The sequence below is a fragment of the Crotalus tigris genome, unplaced genomic scaffold (assembly GCF_016545835.1).
Source record: "Crotalus tigris isolate CLP2741 ecotype Arizona unplaced genomic scaffold, ASM1654583v1 scf7180000018073.2002930, whole genome shotgun sequence".
Lineage (NCBI taxonomy): Eukaryota > Metazoa > Chordata > Lepidosauria > Squamata > Viperidae > Crotalus > Crotalus tigris.
Genome location: NW_024096808.1, coordinates 1570513 through 1595710, shown reverse-complemented (window position 1 = coordinate 1595710; position 25198 = coordinate 1570513). Strand labels below are relative to the sequence as shown.

General features: G+C 38.2%; 1 protein-coding gene across 1 annotated transcript; it reads right to left on the bottom strand.

Moving 5' to 3' along the window:
* Positions 1-5164: 5164 nt before the first annotated feature.
* Positions 5165-24327, bottom strand: LOC120309830 (methylsterol monooxygenase 1-like). Its single transcript, XM_039347446.1, has 6 exons — positions 24210-24327; positions 22616-22923; positions 17387-17535; positions 16708-16834; positions 11169-11323; positions 5165-5938 (listed from the first exon to the last, which is right to left on the bottom strand). Exons 2-6 carry the CDS (start codon positions 22868-22870, stop codon positions 5731-5733), a joined length of 894 nt encoding a protein of 297 aa, XP_039203380.1. The 5' UTR covers positions 22871-22923; positions 24210-24327; the 3' UTR covers positions 5165-5730.
* Between the last annotated feature and the right edge of the window lie 871 nt (positions 24328-25198).

The window sequence follows — 25198 nt, the reverse complement described above, 5'->3', positions numbered from 1 at the left end:
CTGGGAACCAAAAAGGATTTTTTTTAAGGTTTGGTAATTTTTTTTTTTTTTAACCAAAGGTTTGTTTAATTTAAAAGTTTTAAAAAGTAATAAATCCCCAACTAATTTAAAATTATTTTGGAGTTTCAAACTATAATCTAAAGTTTTCTCTTCTTGAATATTTAAAGTACCTGCTTTACTTCATAATATTCATTATTATTGGTCTATGAAGTGTATCCAAGTTCTGACAACAATCAAATTATAGTTCTTTTTTATGCAATAGCAAGCAAAAATACTGCCTAACAATGTTGGTCACCTTTATCTATACTTTAAATCAATTCTATCATCCTCCAAAATTCTAGGGAGAACTCATTGCTAAAGGAGATCCACAGTAAACATACCATGTTTCAGTCAAGCAGAATGCTACGATCCTTTCACACTGTTCCTGCCTTTTAAAATTCATTATAAGCAACACGTGATTTACAGAGGACTATTTTGCATTAGAAAAGCACACTATATTCCTGTGTCTGGAGAACATACACTCCATTTTATATGTATCTGGGCAGCATTACATGCATACTACTTAGTCACATGTTTTGAAGCACGCAGAGCTGAGCACCTAATTTCGGTCTTATGATAGTAGTTTCCTCAGATCATTGACATTTATTCCATCAGGTAGTGGCAATTAGTGGTTCAATACATCTGAACCACTAACGAGGCAGATCATTACACACCATTCTAATTGCAGATTAAAAGTCATCCCAAATGCTAAGTCAGCTTTTAAGAACCCTCGGGCTAAGTTTAACTCACACCAGAGTGGAGATCTGAAAAAAAATAGATGGGAGGTATTGGATCATTTCCCATTTATATGACTCAGGAATAGCTGATTAGGTATGAACCAATTGTTGCCAGAACCATCACTTTTTTCTAAGGCCCAAATTCTTGTACTGATCCATTTTTAAACAGACATGCATAAAATATAAACAAAGCCTACCACAAATGACTGTCTCATATCTTTAGATTTAGGTGACTGACTATATACGTCTGCCAGCACTTGTCAAGGAAATTCCTGCAGCAAGTAGCAGTGGAAGTCTGCAGCACGATAAATACTATATATCAGTGACATCAACCAATAAGCACAATACTCTCATTGACTATACAGTATGCTATGCTGCCATCTCTGCACTACAGAAATCCTTCAGCTCGCTGGTGTTTTGCAGCCTTCTCTGCTCTTATCAGCACGGCATGCTTGTGTTTACTTTTAAACTCTTGCCATATTTATGTGCCCAAAGCCAAGACAATCACGTACAGGTAGTCTTCAACTTAGAACTATTCATTTAAGACCATTTGAAGTTACAACTGCACTGAAAAATATGACTTATGACCATTTTTCACCTAGTCATGTGATGCAGATTTGGATACCTGGCAACTGACTCACATTTGTGAAGGTTGCAATGTCCCAAGGTCATGTGATCACTTTTTGCAAGCAAAATGTCTTTGGAGATTCTCAAGTCATCCAGGTCATGGTTGTCCCAAAGGTGCTTTTTCAGGAGGCAACTGGCCTTTTTTGTTTTTCTTTGAAGATATTTCGCTTCTCATCCAAGAAGCTTCTTCAGCTCTGACTAGATGGTGGGGAATGGAAGGATTTATATTCCTTGCAGATAGCTGATTATTGACTTTGGGACTTTTGACAAGCAAAGTACATGGGGAAGCTAGATTCACTTAATAACCATGTTATTAAATAACTGCAGTGATTCACTTAACAACTGTGACAAGAAAGGTCTTAAAATGGGACAACATTCACTTAACTGTCTTTCTTAGCAATGCAAATTTTGGGCTCAATTGTGGATGTAAGTCGAGGATTACCTGTATAGGGTTGCTATTAGTATACAGTAGGGAAAAAAAAGAAGTATCTTAGTTAGATTAACCTTCTGTTTCAATGTAAAAATGCAAATCCACCAACTAGAGCAATACTATAAAGCATCAAAAAATCAGAAATGTTAGGAACAAGATAGAATTTGTTAGGGCAGTATACACAATCTGCAAGCATATCCATTTATTCCACCTTTGAAGATTAACACCAGCACTATTAATTTTTAACCAATTTTGAGAAATGGATTGGTGACTAAATTTTTCCACATTTTAAGACTGCAGTCCTTAACAACGAAAGAAAAGGCTACGGACATATGCAGTTAAAATCTACATCATGAACAGCGTTCTCAATACTCATATGAGCTTATTCTATGAAAGCAGATACTGCTATTCATTTGAAATTCAACCCTGACCATTTCCAGCAGCTATTAATATTCTGCCTGCATCCTAAGTGCAGCTTTAGAAAGGAGGGTAAAATCACTCAGTGATTTAGTAGGAAACAGAATATCCAAGCAAGCTAATCCTATTCCCAAGGCATACCACACACTGAACAGAAAATGAAAGAAACTGAATTTTATTTAACTGAATTTGTCTGAATCAAAATTCAGTTAGCATTTCTTTCAGTATTGGGGATGTAACCTTATTTCTGTGCATTTCATACTGGCCTACTAAACAATGTGGCTTTGTACAATTGTATTAAAATCTGACGCCAAATAACGAGCTTGTTTTAACTTGGCCCTGAATTCTTCAAAGACTCAGGCTTCACTGTGACTTAGGTCTAACATTGCAGTTGGTGATAGAAGCCATGATTTCATTTCATTTTAAGGGTGCCCAATTCCAAATGGCTCTGGGAGCTTACATTTTAAAAAGTGAAGGATTATAACATAAAGATCAGACACTCTGAAAAAACAAACACAATGCACTAAAGGAAAAAAACTAATAGGGCTCAACAACCACCCGCTTCCTGAATTATCTCCTTTCCCCTGATTTTCAGAATATCATCAGGGTGGGAGACATCCAGGTTGCTGGGGGCGTGCTGTTATCAATGTCTTTAATCTGATGCCTCAATACAAGTATTGCATGTTTCTCCTTTAAATAGGCAGCTTTGGATTTATGGTTGTAAGATGTAGTGGCTCAGAGGATTCATCTCAGTGGAGTAAAATGGGCTGTTTCTCCTATCTATTTGACTAAATAGAAACAAAATAAAAAATACTATATAAATTAAACAGCCTAAAAGGTATGGTAGGGTGAGGAAAACAAGATAAGGATGCTTGCAGTGGCCTCCTGTCATCTTGGGAGGAAAGACTTCTGTAAAAATAAACATTTAGTTTAAACCATAGGGCAACTCTTGCAAGAAAATGCAGTTACCCCAGCCAATCATTTTGTATTCAAGATATTCTGATTTAGATTTCTTTTTCCAGCAGCTTTTTCCATATGTATACTGTTTTAAACTATTAATCACTTTTATTACACTCAAGTAAAAAAAGGAGAGTAAGCATTGTTTTTTGAGGGGACATCAGAAGTAGAAAAAGTTGGCACAAAAACACTGTCCACTGCCCCAGAATTATACAGCTATACCCCACCCAATCTCGTGTCTTTAAGAAAACAAACGTATGGCTTTCTAAAAGATAGAATCCCGGTTAAGCAGGTTATACAAGTTAGTGTTTTCCATAGTAGTCAGGAAGGCCAAGAAGTAATCAATATAATCTAAGAAAAGTCCCTATAGTTCCTGCATGTATATATAGTGCCACCCCCATAAGGACTGCTTAACTCCAGGCCCTCCCGACCTCCCCTCCAAGTGGCCACCAGGTCAAAGAGGTCTCTCACGTTGGCACCTCTGCCTAACAGAGCACATCACACGGTGGTATTCAGTCATGATCAGCAGCCATGCACATGGTCTCTCTCTCTTGACGGTGACTCACTTGGGATGATGGTGGTTGATCTCAAGCAATAAGAACTTATAGGGAAGATGGTAGTCAATCTCTAATAACAACAACTTGCCCAGAACGATGTTAATCAGCCTCTGGTGATGGCAATTTGCCTAGAACAATGGAGGTCAGTCTCTGGTGACAGCAACTTGCCCAGAGCAATGGCAGTTAGTCTCTGGTGACAGCAACCTTGCCTAAAACAATGTCAGCCTGTCTCTGGTGACAGCAACTTGCCTAAAGCAATGGTAGCCAGTCTCTGGTGGCAACAACTTGCCCAGAACGATGGCGGTTAGTCTCTGGTGACAGCAACTTGCCTAAAACAATGGCAGCCAGTCTCTGGTGGCAACAACTTGCCCAGGACGATGTTAATCCATCTTTGATGACAACAACTTGCCAAGAACAATGGCTACCAATCTCTGGCGCTGGCAGAGGGCTCCCTTGTCTGCTCTTCTCGCCCCTCTCTGACCTCATTCCATGTAATCCTTTTATCTCCCCCAACTGATCCTACAAAGGAAAAAAACCCTTACCTCCCACTAAAAGATGTATGTCAAACTCTTCTCTAACTCTCCCTTTGCCTAACTTATTCCGAGGGAATTAAAACTCCCCAAACTACCCTCTCTCCCTCTGGCCTGCCCGCAACGAAAGAGAAAGAAACAATAAAACTTCACCTTTCCCCATCCCTCACTCTCTCTCTCTCTGCCTGGCCTGCTTCAAGCAAACATCTCCAACCAGCCACTCTCACCCTCTCTCTCTGCCTGGCCTGCTTCCAGTAAACGGCTCCAGCAACGACTCTCACTCTATCACTCCCCCTTTCGTCCAACTTGCCTGTAATGAAGCAAAAAAAGCAAACACGAAAACCCCAGCTTCTTACTCTCTCTTCGATCAGCTGGCTCAGAATGGCAAGCTCCACCAAGCCTTCTCTCTTCCTCCCTTCTATCGGCTTCCTCCTCCTTTTTCTTCCCTCCTCCGAGCCACGCCCCACCGTTGCTGGAGCTCCTCATCTTCCTGCTTAATCGGCAGGGCTCCTGCAAAGCTGGACCCATTCTCACCCCAGCTCCGCTACATATAGTTTTGACTGTACGTAATAGATGGGAAGTTATCTAATGTCTCCACTATCAGATTTCAGTGGGCATATTCTGTTCTAATTATCAATAGCTGTCATTGTGTATTAAAAATAAAATCATTGCTACAAACATAGCACTTTTTCAATCCATGACACTTTTAAGAAGGCTTGTATATTTACATCTATAGGTGATCAAAGTTCAGGAATAAACACCTGCAAAAATTAGTAAGATTTTTGTATTTGTTTGATAGGAACAAATCTAAATGAACCAGGGAATTCCTTTTGTAAAGAGTGGAACCTTTTATAATAAGGAACCAGGGAATAATAGCCTGAACCACAATATTATTTTATTTGCTGTACAGAAAAATGACAAAAATATCAACCACAGCTACTGTAAGACAAATTACGTTAATAATCAAATCAGCAATTTACAGTTATGTATAATACAGATTACAATAACATTCATTAAAAACTAAGTAAAAAAGATTCTTTGTAAGAAAGATGCTTTCTTAAATATACTTTTTTTATACCTACTTGGGAAAGAGGAATTCCACAAAGCTTTTACTTGGTGAACTCAGTGTAGCTGTTCTTTCTAAACTTTAGGCTTTACATTAATGCAAAATCCCCCCCTCATTTTAATTTTAATGTATATCTTTTTTACATAATTTCAATCATTTGGTCATATTTAAAATTTTCTTAAATATATACTGTACAGTATTTGTTTAATTTATCTATAGGATAGAAAAAGCACAATCATTTGGAAAATGAATCAATGAATGTTTTTCCTGCTGCAAACCTAAGCTTGGTTTGTTTTGAATTGCAATAATTGTTAAGTTTTCTAGTTTTAAGCCTCTTTGATGCTGCCACTGAGTGTTGCAAATGGGAAATTTATTCCATCTTCTTTCCCATTGTGTCTTTCTCTTTCTTCATTTTCCCTTTGTAAGAATTGTACTGTGAATCAGTACCAAAGAGTTTATCCCACCAGGTGAAAGTTGAAGAGTAATTGCCATTGAAGTTCATATGATGGAAGTCATGAAAGCGGGATCCAGCATAAAAGGGCAGCAAATGTAAAAGATTCAGAGGAATATCATAGCCACTAAAAAGAAACATAATTGAATGCACATTTTAATAATATGAAGCCATTTCTCACATTTTATGTACAAATTGTTTAGTCCTAAAGGTCTGAAATAGGATCTTGTATCTATTTGGAAATAAGTCCCATTGAGTTCAATGGGTAAATGAATATATGACTGGGGCTTTAGATATTTATTCAGTTTTAGTATCAACATAGCTGTGATGATCCAGGGCACAGCAAAGAAGCAATGCACTCAGCTGGCAATTCAAACAGTTCTTTAATTGCTCCAAATTTTCCCCAAATGCTCCGTTTGCTGGCAAGCCTCCAACAAAAGAATCACGCACACCCCTTCAGCCAACTGTGGCTGAAAGTAGGTTCAAATTCAGTCTGATTAGCATAAGATACTCAAGGCCATAGAGATAACAAGGAAGAAAACATAAACTTAACGAGTCTGTTTGAATCCTAGCTTGCCTGAGCAGTTTTCAAAAGAGAGGATCCGAAATACAGTCCAAAGTCTTTAAACATTCAAGTAACGTGGTCAGTCAATCCAATAGTTTGAGTTTCCAGGTTTCCAAACAGAAGTCACAGAACAAGAGATCAGCAACAATACACAACACTCCAAGAATCAGCATTTGTTCCTGACAAATGCCCTTCCCCAGTGTCTCCTTAAATCTCAATCTCCAGATGTTCCTTGTGTAGAAGGGCCGGATGCTCTCCTCCTGAGTAATTAAGCCTGCCTGCGTTGTTCCCTCCTTCTCTCCACTCTCTGTGCTCTAGGATCAGGTGGGGGTGGCCCTTGCTCATCGCCTGAACTCTGCCTCTCCTGTTCCTCCTGTTCCAATCCTGAAGGGCCCTGGCCTGCCTCAGCCTGCTCTTCCCTACATTCCTCTGACACCTCTCCCTTGGCCTCCATAGGGTCCCGTTCCAGTTCATTTTCTTTCACAGATTCAGACTCAGATGGAGGCATGACACTGGCTTTGAATCTTCTAAAATTCATTTTTTGGAAAGTCTTAAAGAATATTTCTTACATCTGTACTAGTCCATTAAATAACTTTCATAGATATATATATATATTCCAGAAAAAGTATGTGCCTATTCAAACTGTTGGGATTAAATGCAGAAAAATAAAATAAAACTTCTCAGCTCTGAGAAGAGATAAGTAACATATCATTACAAGTTTCTACATGGTGATTATATTTCGTACACATACAAACCTAGTCCAGCATGAGTTGTTCATATTCTCCCATAGTATATGCTAGCCAATCTGATCTGGCAGGGTTGGTGCACTTTTGAGTTCCATATTATTCCAACAATAATATCTATCAGGACCCCAGAAGAGCGTCTTTCTCTGTACCAGCAACTGCCCTCTAGAAAGTGGTTCCCCACAAGATTTGAATGGCCCACCAAGTGGTGTTTTGAAGGGCCCTGAAAACCTGGCTCTTTGCCCAGGCCCTTTTCTGACTCAAGTACTCAAGCCCCATCCAGATGGTTGGGTAGTTAACTCTGCCACCTTTGCTCTTTTTGCTCTGTTTTTTATTTGTTTTAAATGTTTTTAACACTTTTTAAACTGCCTAGATTTGCTGGGAGTCAATGGCATATAAATTTAATATATTATTATTATGGATCATCGCACAATCAGCCAGATGTTCAGACTGGATTTGGCATTTTGTCTATCTATCGAGTCCTTACCCAGGACCTGGGATAGGCAGATGTGGATGTTTGATGGTATTACAGATATCGTCGCAGGACGGAACCAGTTCCTAGTAAGGCCGCCTTTTGCAATTGACTAATAGCGAATTTGTCAATGCCAATGGTGTTCAACTGGTGCTCCAGTTGTTTTGGGATTCCACCCAAGGAGCCTATTACTATTGGTACTACCCTTGCTTGCTTTTGCCACAGTCTTTCTATTTCTATTTGTAGGTCTTTGTATTTTGTTATCTTCTCCAGTTCTTTCTCATCTATTCTGCTGTCTCCAGGCACTGCCACGTCCACTATCCAGACTTTTTTGTCTTTCTTATCGACAATTGTTAAGTCTGGGGTGTTATGTTGCAGGTGCTTGTCTGTTTGAATTCTGAAATCCCAGAGCAGTTTAATTTTATCATTTTCTATGACTTTCTCTATTTTATGATCCCACCACTTTTTGCTTACAGGCAAATGATATTTTTTGCAGATCTTCCAATGCATCATTGTTGCTACTTTGTCATGCCGCTGCTTGTAGTCAGTCTGTGCAATCTTCTTGCAACAGCTTACTAGGTGCTCCACTGGTTCTTCAGCTTCTTTGCATATTATTATTATTATGGCTCTTTACACAGTCAACCAGTCATTTAGACTAGATTTAGCATTTTTATCTGCCTATTGAGTCCTTCTCAAGGACCTGGGATGGGCAAATTTGTTTAATGATGTTAAAGATATAATCTTTACAGAGTGTAAGCTGTTCTAAACCAAAATTGCCTTTTGCAATTGGTTAGTTTGGTCATGCCAAACCATAGTGCTCAGATGTTTTGGGTTTGCACCCAAGGAGCCTATTTTGGGTACACCTTTGCTTTATTTTGCCACAATCCTTCTACTTCTATTCTGATGTCTCCAGGTACTGCCACATCCACTATTGAAACTTTATCTTTCTTATCAACAATTGTTAAATTTGGTGTATTATGTGGTAGGTGCCCATCTGTTTAAATTCTAAAGTTCCAGAGCAATTTAGCTTCTTCATTTTCTGTTATGTTTTCTATTTTGTGGTGCCACCAGTTCTTAATTGCAAGCAAATTCTATTTTTTGCAGATCTTCCAATTCACTATTGTTGCTATTTTATAATGCCATTACTTGTGATCAGTTTGTGCAATCTTTTGTAGCAGCAAACTAGATGATCCACTGTCTCTACAGCTTCTTCGCCGAGGCAGCATTTGCTATCTGTTGGTGTCTTCTTATTTCCAGCTTTCTATGCATTTGTTCTTAAGGTTTGGTCTTCTGCAGTCAGAATTGGTCCCTCTGTCTTTTTCTTTGACCTTCCTGATCTTAACTTTTGTCAGGTCTTGTTATTATCTGCTATTTTTTTTAATGTACTGGCTATATAATATTTTTCCTTGCTATGTCTCTTTTCTATTCGACATGTGGTCTTTCTTGTAGGCCAGTATGGTCTCCCCAATAGTTAGTAAGCTTTCATGGTATATTACCTTCAATGCATCTTCTTCATTTACCAGATATCTTTCAATGCTCTTTTTTTCTTTTTCAACTCTCTTGCAACATTCCACATCAACCTATTTTTCTTGGTAAGTAAAGACTGTCAACATTGCTGTTTGGATGAAGGGTATGACTCATTGTCATTGTTTTTCTGATGTTTTTATTCAGGACTTTTAGTTCTGCTTGAGTCCAGTCCACTATTCCAGCTGTGTATCTAATAACTGGAACTGACGTGTTATTAACTGCTGTTATTAACTGTTATTTCCTCCACTAAGTTTGGACTTTAAAATCGTCTTCACTCTCATGATATATTCACTTCTAATCTTTTTCTTGACATCAAAACTCTTGATTTTGTCAGCTTGAAGGATGTCCAGGCATCTATAGTGATAATCTTCATCCAGACTTCTGATGTTATTTCCATAGGGCATCTTGATTCCTTCAGTTTTCATTATTTTTTTCCCTGTTGACAATGAGGCCAGGATACATATCCAGATTAAACTCCATTGCAGTATCTTGACTGTATACATGGGCAGTCTGGAGAAGTGATTCTATGGGCTGTTGATTTGAGCTCCAAGCTTGGCAATTTGGTTGCATACATTTCATCACCATTCGAGGAGACATCATCAGTGCGCTTTGAATTGTGCTGATCTGGCAGAATACTGGCCTTTAAATACCATTTTATGTGATGCAAATTGGTATGAATGTTATTTGTTCGGATATTTCTGAATCATGGTCTGATTTTGGGCTGTTTGATTGGATGGTTGTTGTTGCTGGGCTGCAGTGTTTGGTGTTAAGTACCGTCTGTGTGATGAAAATTAGTGTTAGTGTTGTTTGTGATTCTATTTTAGATGGTATTTTCCCATGCAATTTCAGATCGTCTATGTAAAGTAGATAGCATAGCCTAGCAGATGTTTTTGAAGTTTGATAGCCATGGACTGAGTTAATCAGTACTATCGACAATGATAAGCAGTAGTGGTAGTAGTGAATCTCCTTGAAAGTTCCTCTTTTGGTATTAATTTCTCCCAGTCTATCACCACTGACCAGCAACTATGTCTTCCATTGTGCATCTTTGCACAAAACCTCTGATTGTATTTCTAGGCACTTGATTCTCTGATTGTGTGGCAGAGAGTCCTTCATGTAATATATTCAAGCTATGTTCAAATTGGTCTTTCTATTACAATTTTCCAAAATCATCTTGCCAAATTTGGACCTGCTGCTCATCTGCTTTTAGAAGAGGTCCTCTGTTATTTGCACAGTTTCCCTTCTGCCCAGGTAGAAAGAACTGGATGCTACTGGACTGCATCATCTACCACACCAATTAGCAATTTGAAAATTGTTAGTAACTAGGAAATTGGCCTGCAGTTGCCTGATGCTGCTCCTTTTGTTGGAGCTTTCATTATCAGGGAGATTTTGACAGACATTAACCAATCTTCAATTTTACCTTATTGGTGGGCAGTAAGTGGGTAGAGACTAGTCAGATGCTTCAACCACAACTCTTGACTTTTCTTGTCCTATTCTCCACCATTTCTATTTTTATTATGGGTTCTTTCAATTCAGGTTGTTTTATACTAATCCACCTCCTTTATCTAGACGCATTCATGTATTTCTTTATGTTGTCCCATAGCTGCACCCAGAACTGCACTGTTTCTTTATCAGGTATTGATCAGTTCACTACAGTCTCTCTATTGATGGATTGTAGAAACATTTCTGATTTGACTGAAATTGGAGATTCTGCCTACAGTGCGCAATTTGAGGTCCATATTTGTAGATCTTCTTGGCTATAGCCATTATTTGACGCTTTATTATTTCCAATGCTTCCTTAATCTTCCTTGTTTCTAGATGGTATCTCCTGATCAGAAATTCTTTGGTTTTCTTGTTCTGCAGATATTTTTCTTTCATCTGTTCAATATTCTATTTAAATAGTGAAAATCTTTTTTGCCCAAACAATATCGGAAGAATTTAGAAGCTTGTCACTGAGTAGTTAGTGACAACTTTTTCCAATAGTTATGTTTAAATAATTTTAAAATTTCTGAATCTGAACCCAAACAATCATTGATAAATAACAAAAAATTACCTGTGAACATCAATGGTCTCTATCAAACGACAAAATAACCATGCCCACAGCAAAATTATGTGATTACAGAAGACCATTATCCCAATGAAGAATCCAGTTCCAAGGATTAGAGTTTCTAAAGGATGTGCATATTCAGCTTGCATCCCAAATGGTGCCTGAAGAAAAATATACAGAGAAAGTTTATGTACATGTAACCATACTGAACATTTCATATATATGTTTCAATATGACAGTATTGTTTCAGGAGATTTTCTTCCCTCACATACTAACCTTCAACTCAAATGTAGAACTGAATAAATTGAATACATTTCTAACTGTAAGAATATTTGCTACTGCTAATTCCAGACAGCCCCTTAAAACAGTAGGTGCTATGTAACTGTGGATACTTTGTGATTTAAAGGCACACAAAGAAGATTCTATAGATCAGTAAACTTATATCTATTCAGTGACGTTTTCCCCAATGTTTTCAAAAGATCATGTTAAAGAGGTTGCTTGAAACTAAGTTTCTTATTATTTTAGAAACAGAAAGTAGTTATTCAAAAAGTGCAAATGTTTCGTGCTGTATTTTTTTAAAAAGTTCAAATGTAAGCTGGAACTTGGAGAAAAGATTTATCCTAACAGAATAACAGAGTTGGAAGGGACCTTGGAGGTCCTCTAGCCCAACACCTGGCTCAGGCAGGAAACCCTAGACAAATGGTTGTCCAATCTCTTCTTAAAAACTTCCACTATTGGAGCATCCACAACTTCTGGAGGCAACTCATTCCACTGATTCATTGTTCTGTCAGGAAATTTTTCCTTAGTTCTAGGTTGCTTCTCTCCTTGATTAGTTTCCATCCATTGCTTCTTGTCCTGCCTTCAGGCGTTTTGGAGAATAGCTTGACTCCCTTTTCTTTATAGCAACCCCTTAGATATTGGAACACTGCTATCATGTCACCGCTAGTCCTTCTTTTCATAGCAGGAAATCTCTTTGCATTTCTTTTTAAATATCTAAGGTATCAAATGATGGGAAAGGTTGTTCTTGAATTCCTGAAGAGTTGTTGATAGTCAGTATTGTAAAAATTAGTCTGATCTTTTAGGTCAGCTAAAATGCAGGTCACAAATATATATATATATATATATATATATATATATATATATATATATATATATATATATATATATATGTAGGTCTTTGGTTGTTCGGGTGTTCTCCCACGTAAAATTGGAAGTGTCTTGGCGACGTTTCGACGAAGTCCCATTCGTCATCTTCAGGCTGGTGCTTTCAGCTTCGTGCCTCGAGCAGCAGTGTGTGGTCTTGGCTGTTTCTTCCTTTTAACTGCCAGTGGAGGTATGAACTGATTGGGTGGGAGCTTGGCTGTGTTATGATTGGGTGGAGGTGTGTTCTGATTGGTTAGGGGCTTGGCTGTGCTCTGATTGGCTGGGGGGTTGGCTGTGCTCTGATTGGCTGGGGGGTTGGCTGTGCTCTGATTGGCTGGGGGAGTGTTCTGTTTGGTTGTGCTCAGCTTAGTCTGAGTTGCAGAGGGATTCAAGATTTTGGGCTGCCCTGCCATTCCTTGGCTTCGCGTTCGTGGTCGTGCTTCCTCTTCATGGAGGGTGTCAGTTTGCTTCATGTATGGATTGGGGGGGGTTAAAGTGGCTAATGATGCAGCTGTGGTCTGGCTTCTGGTTTGTGGTCGTGCCTCATAGTCAGTGTGGCTTTGGGTTTGTTTTTTGCGTGGATGTTTGGTGGTGACATCCTGTGTGGTTTTTGTGAGTGTGGGCCTGGTATCATTTTTTGTGTTAGGGAGTCGTTTGTCAATGAGGGCGGGTTTCCAAATGGCTGGTAGGCGGGAGGTATCATCTCGCTTGTTCATGCTGTGTGGGCGTTTTTCTATCTCAATGGCTTCTCTGATTATTCTGTTATTAAAATGGTCACTTTTGGCAATGGTTCTGGTATTTTTAAAGTCAATTTCATGTCCTGTAGCTTTAAGGTGTTGGACCAGGGAAGATGTTGGTTCCTCTTTTTTGACTGAGTTCTTATGTTCTTCAATGCGTGCACTTATTCTTCTGTTGGTTTGTCCGATGTATGTGGTGGGACAAGTGGTGCATGGGATTTCGTATACTCCTTGATTTTCTAATTCAATTTTATCTTTGGGGTTTCTAAGGATGGTGGATATTCTTCTGTTTGTGCAGAATGCTGTTTTGATGTTGTGTTTATGGAGGATCTTACTGATTCTGTCTGTGATGCCTTTTATGTATGGGAGGATGGCTTTGCCGTTTTCTTGTTCTTTGTCTTGGATTTTAGTGGGGGTTTCTTTTTGGATTAGGTTTGTAATCTTATTTCTATGGAATCCAAGACAAAGAACAAGAAAACGGCAAAGCCATCCTCCCATACATAAAAGGCATCACAGACAGAATCAGTAAGATCCTCCATAAACACAACATCAAAACAGCATTCTGCACAAACAGAAAAATATCCAACCGTGTGGGCCCATATTTGGGAGTGACAGTCTCTCCTTCTCACTGCCAATTCGTGCTCATGCCGATCTTTCGAAAGATCGGCAGCCGTCTATAGGATTGACTGCATGGACTGCCAATGCAATTATATTGGGGAGACTGCTAAACGCATTAAGACCAGGGTCCATGAGCACGAATTGGCAGTGAGAAGGAGAGACTGTCACTCCCAAATATGGGCCCACACGGTGGATCTGGGCCATAAGTTTAACTTTAGTGGCGTCAGTGTATTGGCAAATGATAGTACTAAAGGGGGCTGCCTTCTTAGAGAGGCATGGCTCTCGGACAGTAAGTCCATTAACAGGCATATTGACCTATGTCCGTCCTATTTGGCCTTAAGATCATGGAGTGCCAATAATCAGCGGCAACACCCCCGATGGCCCAATAACAACTTGGGCAGTACCCGAACTACCCCACAAACCATGTGCAATTCAGAGGAAGAAAAGCAATCGCGAGATACCTCGACCACCCCCGTGAGACTGCTGCAATCCCAGAGGATTAGGGGGGGTGATAAGAACCAAGGTCTGGACCCCTGACAGCAAAGAAGAGACGAGGGAAGATACGGCAGGTGGAAGTGCGGGCGAACCGCCAAACGTAACGGCCTGCCTACACATCAAAAGAAACATCACGGCTGGTCCGGAAAGGAGGAGAAGACCCCCTAATGCAGCCGGAACGATCAGCTCCAATGAGGACAAACCACAGGAGGTGGTTGATGATGAACTCTCGCACACCGTTATAGAGGAGGAGGGAAGATCGGAGAGCGGCAGGGTGCGGGAGATCGAGCCGTCACACCCCCTACCCGACGATCCTGAGGACTCCCATGGAACACATGCGAACGCTTTTAACAACGTAAAAAAGGGGAGAATTGAGGAAGAGCGCTGCAACCAGGAGGGGCGCGGCTTGATTGCTGTACACACACCCCCTGGACTGAGTACTCGGAGTAGGACATGCGCAAGACAGCTGGGCATGACAACGAATAAGAGACGACCCCTCCACCTTGCGGAATACCCCTCCACGCTGCACCGGACCCATAGTAACTTACGAGATCATCAGGATGACGGACACATTAAAAACGAAAGTATTGAGACCGGAAATGAATGCGATTCTATAAGTAACAACCGGACAAGATACGGTGGAGAAAGGAATGTGGAATGTGCACTACCTGAGCCTGAGGGGAGGTCAGAACATAAAGGCAACCGAAATAACTGGAATTGCCATCTAGCTAATTCGGAGTTGGGAGAATTGGAAATGGATGAGGATAAAAATGCAACCAAAAAGAGAAAAGAAGTACAGGTTAATTGCACACGGCTGAACCAATTAGGCCCGATAACAAGATCAAGGAGCCGGGCGCAAATCTTGACACGCCTATAAAAGACCTTCTCATTCTCTGGCGCGCCAGCCCTGAGGATGCTGGCAGGTGACGGCGAAAGCTTGGCGCTTTTTAAAACTTTTATAGTTTTAATTTATTAAAAACTTTTACAGTTTTTATTACCCTGGTGTTCATTTTATATTTTCACCATATATATATATATATATATATATATATATATATATATATATATATATATATATATATATATATGTATATATATATATTATATATATATATATATGTTTTCTGAGGTTTTCGCGGGTATTTGTATGTAGGTCTTTGGTTGTTCGGGTTTTCTCCCACGTAAAATTGGAAGTGTCTTGGCGACGTTTCGACGAAGTCCCATTCGTCATCTTCAGGCTGGTGCTTTCAGCTTCGTGCCTCGAGCTGCAGTGTGTGGAAACAGCCAAGACCACACACTGCAGCTCGAGGCACGAAGCTGAAAGCACCAGCCTGAAGATGACGAATGGGACTTCGTCGAAACGTCGCCAAGACACTTCCAATTTTACGTGGGAGAAAACCCGAACAACCAAAGACCTACATATATATATATATATATATATATATATATATATATATATATATATATATATATATATAAATAAAATAGAATAGACCATATGTAAAATATAAAATATAGTGTGGCTTATTATTATTTGCAATTTACACAACACTTACTGTGTAACCCAGGTAAAACTTTCTAAATTTAACATAAATCCTCTCAAATTGGAATTTGCTTAATTTGAAACTACTATCACTATATAAGAAAAGATATGCCCATTGCGAGAAATGTATCTGACATTCAACTATATTACAATACATTACAATACATACCATACAATATTCTTTATTGGCCAAGTGTGACTGGACAGTCAAAAGGAATTTGTGAATTATATTATAATGTATAATTAATCAAGACTGGCTAAAATAAATCACTGCAATTACAAAGACTGAGCAACTGAACACTTACCAATATAGCCCAAATTGTGGAAGTAGTGTCAGAGAGGCTAACATTCATTATGAGCGATGATTGGGAAAGGATGCTAAGAATAAAATAGGCTTCTATGTTCTAGATCAAAGTTCCGCAATCTTTCTGGCTTTGCGGACTGGTGGGGGGAGGGGGGATGGTTCTGCACAAGCAGCGGGCAGACTGCTTGCACAAATGGAGCACATGCGCTTTCCTGCTGCTCGTGCAAGTAGGGATGTATACGTGCACACACCACTTCAGGTGGCCAGTTCTGAACAGCTCATGGCCCAGTAGTGGGCTGCAGCACCCCTCAACAGGGGATTGGGGACCCTGTTCTAGATAACAGAATAACAAAAACACAATACACTTCTTTCTTAACAACACGTTAGCTACGAAAAATGCTAAGAGGAACAAAAATATATTCTTGGTTTACTGCAATGTTTAAGTTAAAACTCTTCAACTTTTGTAAACCATTCTGGCCTCATATGATAGGAAGAACAGTACAGAAATCATATAGCTAAATAATAAACCTGCTAGTTTCTTCTCCCTATTTCTAAAAAATATTAACTAATACATGCCCATTGAATGAAATGTTAAGCCTGCAATCATATACAGAAACAGGTCCCAATGATTTGTATGGAATTTTCTTATTGGTAAGTGCATATACAGCTTAACTATATAATAAAAAAAATTAAGAAATTACATACAAGAAATTCATGATGTACTTTGTGAATGTATTTATATATTCTCTTATGATGAAGTAGTCGATGCAAGAAGTAATGCCAGGTATCTTCAATCACAGCACATCCAAAGCACTGGGCAACTATCACAAACCTTTAAAATAAAATTGGTTTTTGAGATGGTTATATATTTGTACAATCTATCCAATGACCAGTGGTAGAAACCTGACATATTTAACATACACAGAACTTTTAATAAGATATTTTTCCCTCTTGGAGCAACAAGCACAGCAAATAAGTCATTGCCTACGGAAGATAAGAAACATAGGAGTTAATTATAATGTAGTTTATATTATATTTAAAATAACTCTTAGGCTTCCATTTTCGTCTTGCGTAAAGATATCCAGATATTACTTATTAAATTTGTATTTGTTTTATAGAATGAATAAATGAGAAAATGTTGCTGAATGTTGCTGGAGTTTAACAATTATGAATAGCAGACACTGTCTCCCTGCAACTAGTCTATTTAAATTAAGGTTTCATTCTCTTCTCATTTTTAATCAATAAACCATAGAGTCAAAAGCATTTTGGCTCAGAACTTCTAGAAATTTCTCCCAAACCCAATCATTTATCAGCATTATACTAACATTTTTAATGTGTGGAAATATGTATTTTTAACAACAAAAAATAATTGAATATTACTTACCATCTTGGCATGCTTTCCCAGTCATAAGGAATATTAAAATATTCTGTGAAATAATAGGTGCCACATATGAGAGGCAGTTGAATAAAAAAGTGATTGAATATAACCTGTTTGAAACATTTCCATTGTCCTGTCCATGTTTCTGGTCTATCCTATAACAGCAGCAAATAAACAAAAAATAATTAAATAGTGCATATTGGAAACAGATTAATCTTTCTCATATGTATCTTTTCCCAACTACAGTGATGTCAACATCACAAAACATATTATCATAACATGTTTTCGACTTCTGAACTTCTGTTACAATGTCTCCTACATGTAAAGGGGTGAGGTTACATAATTGTCTCCTTGTCCTCTGCCCATGTGTCTATGGGTAATAGGTAATAGGAAAATTACTGTGCATTCATAGCAATTCTCTTAATTAAAAATCCAATCTTAGGCAAGTTTACTTACAAATATAACTTTGTGTTCAATAGTATTTTTCCTCCATAAGTATGAGTAGGTCTGAAGCAAAATAAACTGCTTAACTTGGATTCAAATATTACACTGCAAATTTACATTCTTAAAATGAATTGGTTTGAATATGATTTTTTTAAATTAAGGAAGTGTTCTCTAATTACTTTTCTTTGATTTTATTTGTCCTGCATGGAGATATTGGTTAATAATTTTAGGTATGATTTCTTGTAATGCACTTTAGTCAATACAAATATTAGTGAGATTCAATAAATAACTCACACTATATATTCCACCAACTAGTATAAATTTGGTTAAAGCTCTGCTTTCAATAAAGTTTTCTGTCAGCAAGAGCAATGTATGTGGCTGCCAGTTAAAGGACTACCCATAATTTCAAGGTGTACTGTAAAGACTTTAATGTTCTTGCATCTGTAGGAAGAAAAATCAGGTCCGGTTCCAAGCTGGGAGAAAGCCGCTGAAACTAAAATAGAGGCTACTAGGCAAGAAGGTATCTATTTATTTGGTAGCCAGAAACTAAAATGGCAGCAGCATGTTTCTGGGGTGGCTGACAAAATGGAATTGAGAGTAGGTGGGTTTTTATACCTTCTTTGGGGCTTTGTGATTGACATGCCTGTTCCTGTGTAAGAATATGTCCTTCAATATTTTAATGGCCATTGCCAGATTCTTAATGGGATCATGGCTAGCTCTACAGGCAAGAAGGGAAATGCAAATCCTAGGTGTTTGTCTGAGCTAATCTTAGTTGGGCCTTGCCTATTGTGCTGCTTATTCAAGGTTTCTGGCTGTTCTTTCTTTATGAATAGTGTGGCCCAGTCTTACTGAATAGATTACAAAATCCCCATTCCTAAAGACTAACCTCCTCAGGTTTCTGCTTTTGGCTGCTGCTTTTAAGAAGGTGTCTCTCCTTTTCTCCTTCAGGAGAAATATTCTATTCTGCCTCTTTTTTAATATTAAGAATAAAGAATAGTTCATTTTGGGGAGGGAGGCCCTCCTATACATCAAATATTGTCTTAATTTGTAGATGCATTAACAACAGGTTTTTCAACAGTGACTAGTTCTAAGCCTGATTTTTAAAAAATCATGAGAACAAAGAACTTTTCTAAGTTATATTTTGCCCATTCTTTCAGTGTAACCACTGAAGCTTAGCATTTATTGCATGGAATGATTTGACTTTCACACATTATTTGTGTTTTATTGTTACATTTTATCTCAAACACATCTTTGAACAGATTTTTGTAGTTAAGAGTCAGTAAAAATAATATGTCAGTAGGTAAATTTAATCAGCAGAGTTTCAAGTCCTTTTTATTAATTTCTTTCAATACTACCAGACAGAATGGAGATTTGATACCAATTTTGCAAAAGAACCACTGGGCACAAATTTGACATTAGGACACCCCACAATAAGGACAAAGTAGTGTCTGAGCATTTTAACCTCCCTGGACGCTCTCTGGCAGCCCTCAAAGTTTCTGAGTAACGTACATCTAAAGGTTTCAGGCAATTACAGAAAATCTCAACACATACAAATGATTTTAACAGGCTATAAATGTAATTATATGTAATTTTTAATTTGTATTTATTTTATATATAATTTGCATCCGTATAACAATAGCTTTCCTCTCCCTTCACCCTACCGCACTCCAATTTAAATCCTAAATTTAGTCACTCTATGCATTTAAGGAAATGAGCTTCAATGACATTTGAAATTTAATGACACAAAAACAGCTACTAGAAAGCTTCTGATATTTCACTAACAGAGGTTAACACGGCTCTCCTCCTGAATGTTTACAACAAGAATACACAGTTTCAATCAGGTGGACTGATTGAAACTGGCACAGAAACAGACATTTTTTTCTAACTCAATGCAAACAACAAGTCATCATTTCTAAAGGAATGAAAGAACCTCTACAGTCAGAATAACAGAGTTGGAAGGACCTTGGAGATCCTCTAGTCCAGTGATGGCGAACCTTTTAGAGACCAAGTACCCAAACTGCAACCCAAAACCCCCTTATGTATCATTGGGTGCCGGGTGGGTGTGGCCCATTGGGTAGGTGTGGCCCATTAGGTAGATGTGGCCCATTGGGTGGGCATAGCTTCAGTGGTAACGGCAGACTGGCTGGAACTAAAAAGTTCAATCAATAATTCCAACTTTGCGAGATCTTTTTTTTTCCTAGTCCAGGGGTTATTGTTGTTGTTAATTGCGAAGTCGTGTCCGACCCATCGCGACCCCATGGACAACGTTCCTCCAGGTCTTCCTGTCCTCTACCATCTTCTGGAGTCCATTTAAGTTCACACCTACTGCTTCAGTGACTCCATCCAGCCATCTCATTCTCTGTCGTCCCCTTCTTCTATTGCCCTCAATCTTTCCCAGCATTAGGCCCTTCTCCAGTGAGTCCTTCCTTCTCATTAGGTGGCCAAAGTATAGTCCAGGGGTAGGCAACCCAAAACATTCAAACAGCCACTTGAACCTGTTTCCCACCAAAAACAAAACACTGGGAGCCGCAAAACCCTTTTGATATCTAAAATGAAGATAACACTTCACATATCCTTTTTTATCTTTATTAAGCCGCATGCGGGTCCGGAGCCGCAGACTGCCGGCCTGTGACCTAGTCACTTACATCTCAAAGTTCAAACTACTGAAACACATTATTAGTAAGCTACAGCCCATACTAGTCAAAGATACATTATCTCAAGCACTTGGATGGCAGGCCCACTTTTGCATACCGCTACCCAATTATCCAACCTAAACAAATTCTCCAAATAACAGAGACAATAACAAAAAAATGCTAATATGGAACCAAATCTTACAATAAATTTATCTATCTATTTTTGCTTCAACATCATCATCACAGGCCACAAGAAATATGCACACACGATTGGAGGTGCCTTCATGTGGTCTTTCTCTAATGTTATTCATGCCATCATCTACCAGGAATGCCCCTCTGAATTTTACATAGGACAAATGGGACAAACTTTGTACAAAAGAATCAATGTATACCAAATTTGACACCAAATTTTCTTCAGTCAAAATAAGAAAAAAATGATATTTGATTTCAACCTTGTTGGACATTCTATGGCATATCTCAAAGTGCCAGTTTTGGAAAAACAGAACTTTAACTCCATCAATGAATGAGACATTGCCCATATTAAAAGAATTTATAATGAGTTAATAAAATTGGATTCAGAAACATAGTTAAAGATTGTATGATTAAATGGGCTCAGAATATTCAAGAACTGATCTCGTTGGACTTATGGGAGGTAATTTGGACTAGAAATGTTAAATTTACGCAGGCCCAGAATTTGAGGGAATTTTTACAAAATGTTTTATAGATGGCATTTGGATCCTAAAAAGTTGTCCTGTATGTACCCGAACCTGCAACCTAAATGTTGGAGATGTGGTTGCTTGGATGCAACCTATTTTCATGTTTGGTGGACTTGTAAAGTTATTAAAGCCTTCTGGATTATGATTTGGTGGAACATTCAAAAGGTTTTTAAAAGGAAAATTAAGTTTACTCCCCAACTGTTTCTTTTGGGAATTTTCGTGGACTTTAATGTTAAAGAAACTATCTTAATGCTGAATTTAATAACAGCAGCAAGATTACTGGTGGGTCAATATTGGAAGAAGGATACTCTGCCTTCTTTAGAAGAATGGGTATTTAAGGTTTCTAATTTAGCAGAAATGGCTAAAATTTCTGCTTATTTAAAGGACCATTCACAAGAGAGATATTTTAATGTATGGAGAAGATGGATAGAATATGTTCAGAAGAAATATGGAACTACAAAGTTTCACTTATTCTATGAGTAATGATTTTGTTTATAAACTTATGATGTTAAAGTTTGAAGAGAGTTAAGGGTTTTTATGATTTTGTTCATTGTATAATTAGTAAACTTAAATAGATTAGGTTTAATGGGGGGTGGATGGGTTGAAGTTTAAGTAGTTCAGATAAAGTAGAAATAGTCTTATTATATATAATATTAATGTTTTAATTTTGAGAGAGGAACTGCTTGGGCATTTCCCCTGAACCGCATCAAGACGGAGGAGAAGAAGGTGAGAAGTAAGTAGGAAGGTTGAGGTGAAGGAGGAGAGGGGGTGAGTGAAGAAAAAGAGGGAAAGAAGTAAGTTGGTTTGAGGTGGGATGCGGTTTGGGGGGAAATGGGCGGGCAAGACCGAATGTGGTGTGTATCAATTTGTTTTATTTTTTATCTGAAGTATTTGTAAGGTTGTTATGTATTGTAAAGTTGAAAATAAAAATTTTTACAAAAAAAAAATGAATGAGCCATTGCTGAACTTACATGTTTTTTATTTATTTTTATCCCGTTTTTTATAAGCTCAAGGCAACAAACATACTAAAACTCCTTCCTTCTATTCTCCCCACAGCCCTGTGAGTGGTCGGGTTGAAAGAGAGTGACAGGTCCAAAATAACACAGATGGATGGATAGACACACATACCTCTCAAAAGTTTTAACAATCTCAGAACGTCTAAACAAACGCTATGTTTTTAACATAATACAAATTCTAACCACTACAATAGGAATCTATTTTACATATAAACTGTATTTGCCTAACCAATGATCCTGCCCTTACTCCCACCATCTCACTCCAATTTAAATCCTACATTAGTCTGATGAAGTGAGTTGCAGATCATGAACATTTATATATTTTAAGAACAAGTCTTAGCTATATAAAGTGCTATCAAACTCCTAATGTTTTAACACTCTAGATTAACATAGCTCTCTTCTTACAACGTTAAAATTCCATCTTACCTGTTGTATTTTATATTTTTGCATATAAGGTATAAACTGAAATACAAATCCGGGTAAGCATATTAAAAAATAGAGAAGTTCGTGAGCGAGAAGTGAACCCCAAGTTGCAATCTGGAATTTAGTGTAGTTGTTTAGCATATAGGTCCAAGCATTTTTAAGTGGTTGCTGTAGTGGATTTTCAGGCAGCAAAGAGTCAATGTATTCTACAGCAAGGTAGGCGGAATGCAGTATCTCAGAACTATTGTTATTCATCATCGTTCAGTTCTGGCACATCACACTGATAGTTTCTTAACAAAATTTCTATGAATCTGTAAAATGTCAATTATTGAGAGAACTCAATACATGATAAGAAAAAGAAATAGCAGTACAATATTAATATCTTTATTCTATATAATAACTGTTCAAGCAGCACACACGACACAAACAGATTTGTGATTGCTAGAACTTATATTTGCAGAAAGATATGTTTTGACAGTGGTTCCATCTAGATCCCATGTAAAAATTACAAAAAGAATGAGATTCATAATTATTCTCATCCTGAGCATATGGATATGATTTGCATTTTGACTATGGTCTCATATCAGGTGCCTGTAAAAACACACATGTAGGAGCTAAAAAGTTTTAGATGAGCAATTGTAATGGCTCTCTAGATGCAGATGGATGTAGTTTAGTGGTGGCTTCATATGAATCCATGATAAAAGTAATTGGCTGTCTCACGATTATGTAATTATTTAATATAGTTACCAGCAAAGGCATGTGAGATAAAGTGGTACAACTGACTTATTCTACCTGTTGCTTTCCAGAAGCCTTGTGATACAATTCTAATTACTAACTGCTACAACTAAAGAAGAACATCAGGCTGGGCAATGCTTGTCTACAGTATTTGATTTGAATGCAAACTGTAATCTCCAGTAAACAATTTTAAGCCATTCACTGACACTGATCTGCACTAGAGCTTTGGTAAGATAACATGGGAGGCGGATACATTACCTTGAATGCGCTTCCAGGGGTGTCAAATTGCCGGCCCCGTGGGCCGGTTTTATCATACTGAAACCGGGCCCACCCCATAGCCGGCAATGCAAAGAGTCACGATACATCGCGTCACGTCACGTCACGTCGCGAGTTTGACACCGGTGGCTCAGGGAAAAGCCCAGGACCAAGTTAAGCATATTCAGCTATTTCCTTATTTTGTCACAACAGGCAACAATTATGAATAAACCTATCATCTGTTGGGAAAGTACTTTTCAGTGATCACCTCATCTGTAAGAAACAAACCTCCCCTCATTCATAAATCTGTTTTGTTTCTGACGGAGATGCATAAGGAATAGTAAAGAGATATAAACGATAATACCTTGTAGCTCAATAAAAAAAACAGGCACAAATAGAAATGCGGAGGACAGAATGTTATTCTTTGGAGATGTTGACATAATGATGTTGACATAATGAAATGCAATGAGTTCACTTCGAAAGTGCCTATTCCTGCATTTCCAACCTCCGTATTATGAAACCGGTTAATTACGTTACAAAAAACTCGGAAAGGCACAGATCCACACAGCCATAGATCACACTAAAGCGATGTCTCTGGTTCGCTTACCTCGCAAAGCGCAGCTCTCTCCGCAAAACTCCAGGCGAAAATGCAAATTCCTCCTCAGGACGAGCTCTAGAAAGATTGTTCCGTCCTTAATTTGTAAGGCTGTGCTTCTCTGATTGGCTAAAGCGCGAGATGTCGTCATGATCAGGCGTGCGCTCGCTCGACAACAACGGAAGTCCGCGAATTACTATTGGAGGAAGGAATGGAGTGAGGATGGGTAGGTTTCTGGGAGCAGCCAGTGAACATCACTTCACCGATGAGGATAGGTGAGATACTCTAAATGGGTCGTTACTATGGAAATCGCAAGAGTTTCCTACTTTGTCTTGTTTTGTTTAAATGAAATTGATATTTGATAGACGCAGGTTAAGGAATGCAGGCATTCAAGCCAATCCTGTCATGCAATCTTTCATTGACAAATTGAATACAATAAAATACATAGCTTAAACTATCTGGGCAAGCGAAACAGTTCTCTTGTCTATCTTAGTACTCCCAATCTGGGCTGCCAGACTGGCACTAAAGACATACAATTCTCCGGAGTTTTGCAGATGCTGTCAATCAGCTATGGAGTCTTACTGGCCAAGTTCTAATCTTTTTGCTACTTGAAGTGTGTTTTATTTAACTAACTAATTTTTCTTTTATCATAATTTTAAGGACATTTTTATGGTGTGTAAAGGCTCATCACCTGTCTGTTTTACTATCTGTTTTAATTGACTGTAGTTAAATGACACTTCTCAGAATGTAAACCTGAAATTTGTACCATTTTAAAGATGTTCATTTAATTGAAGCCTCTTATCCAAAATTGATTAGCACCTAACTTCTCACCAAATTTTTCAATCTTAAGGAGTACAGTCCTTCAGTGTAGACCAAAGCTTCAAACACCATAGTACCAAATCATGTAGTAGAAATAAAATCAACATACTGTATGTATTGTACATGTGTTTCTCTTTTTTTTTAAATTAAAGTTTTATTGAATATACAGTTAAAAAAACATA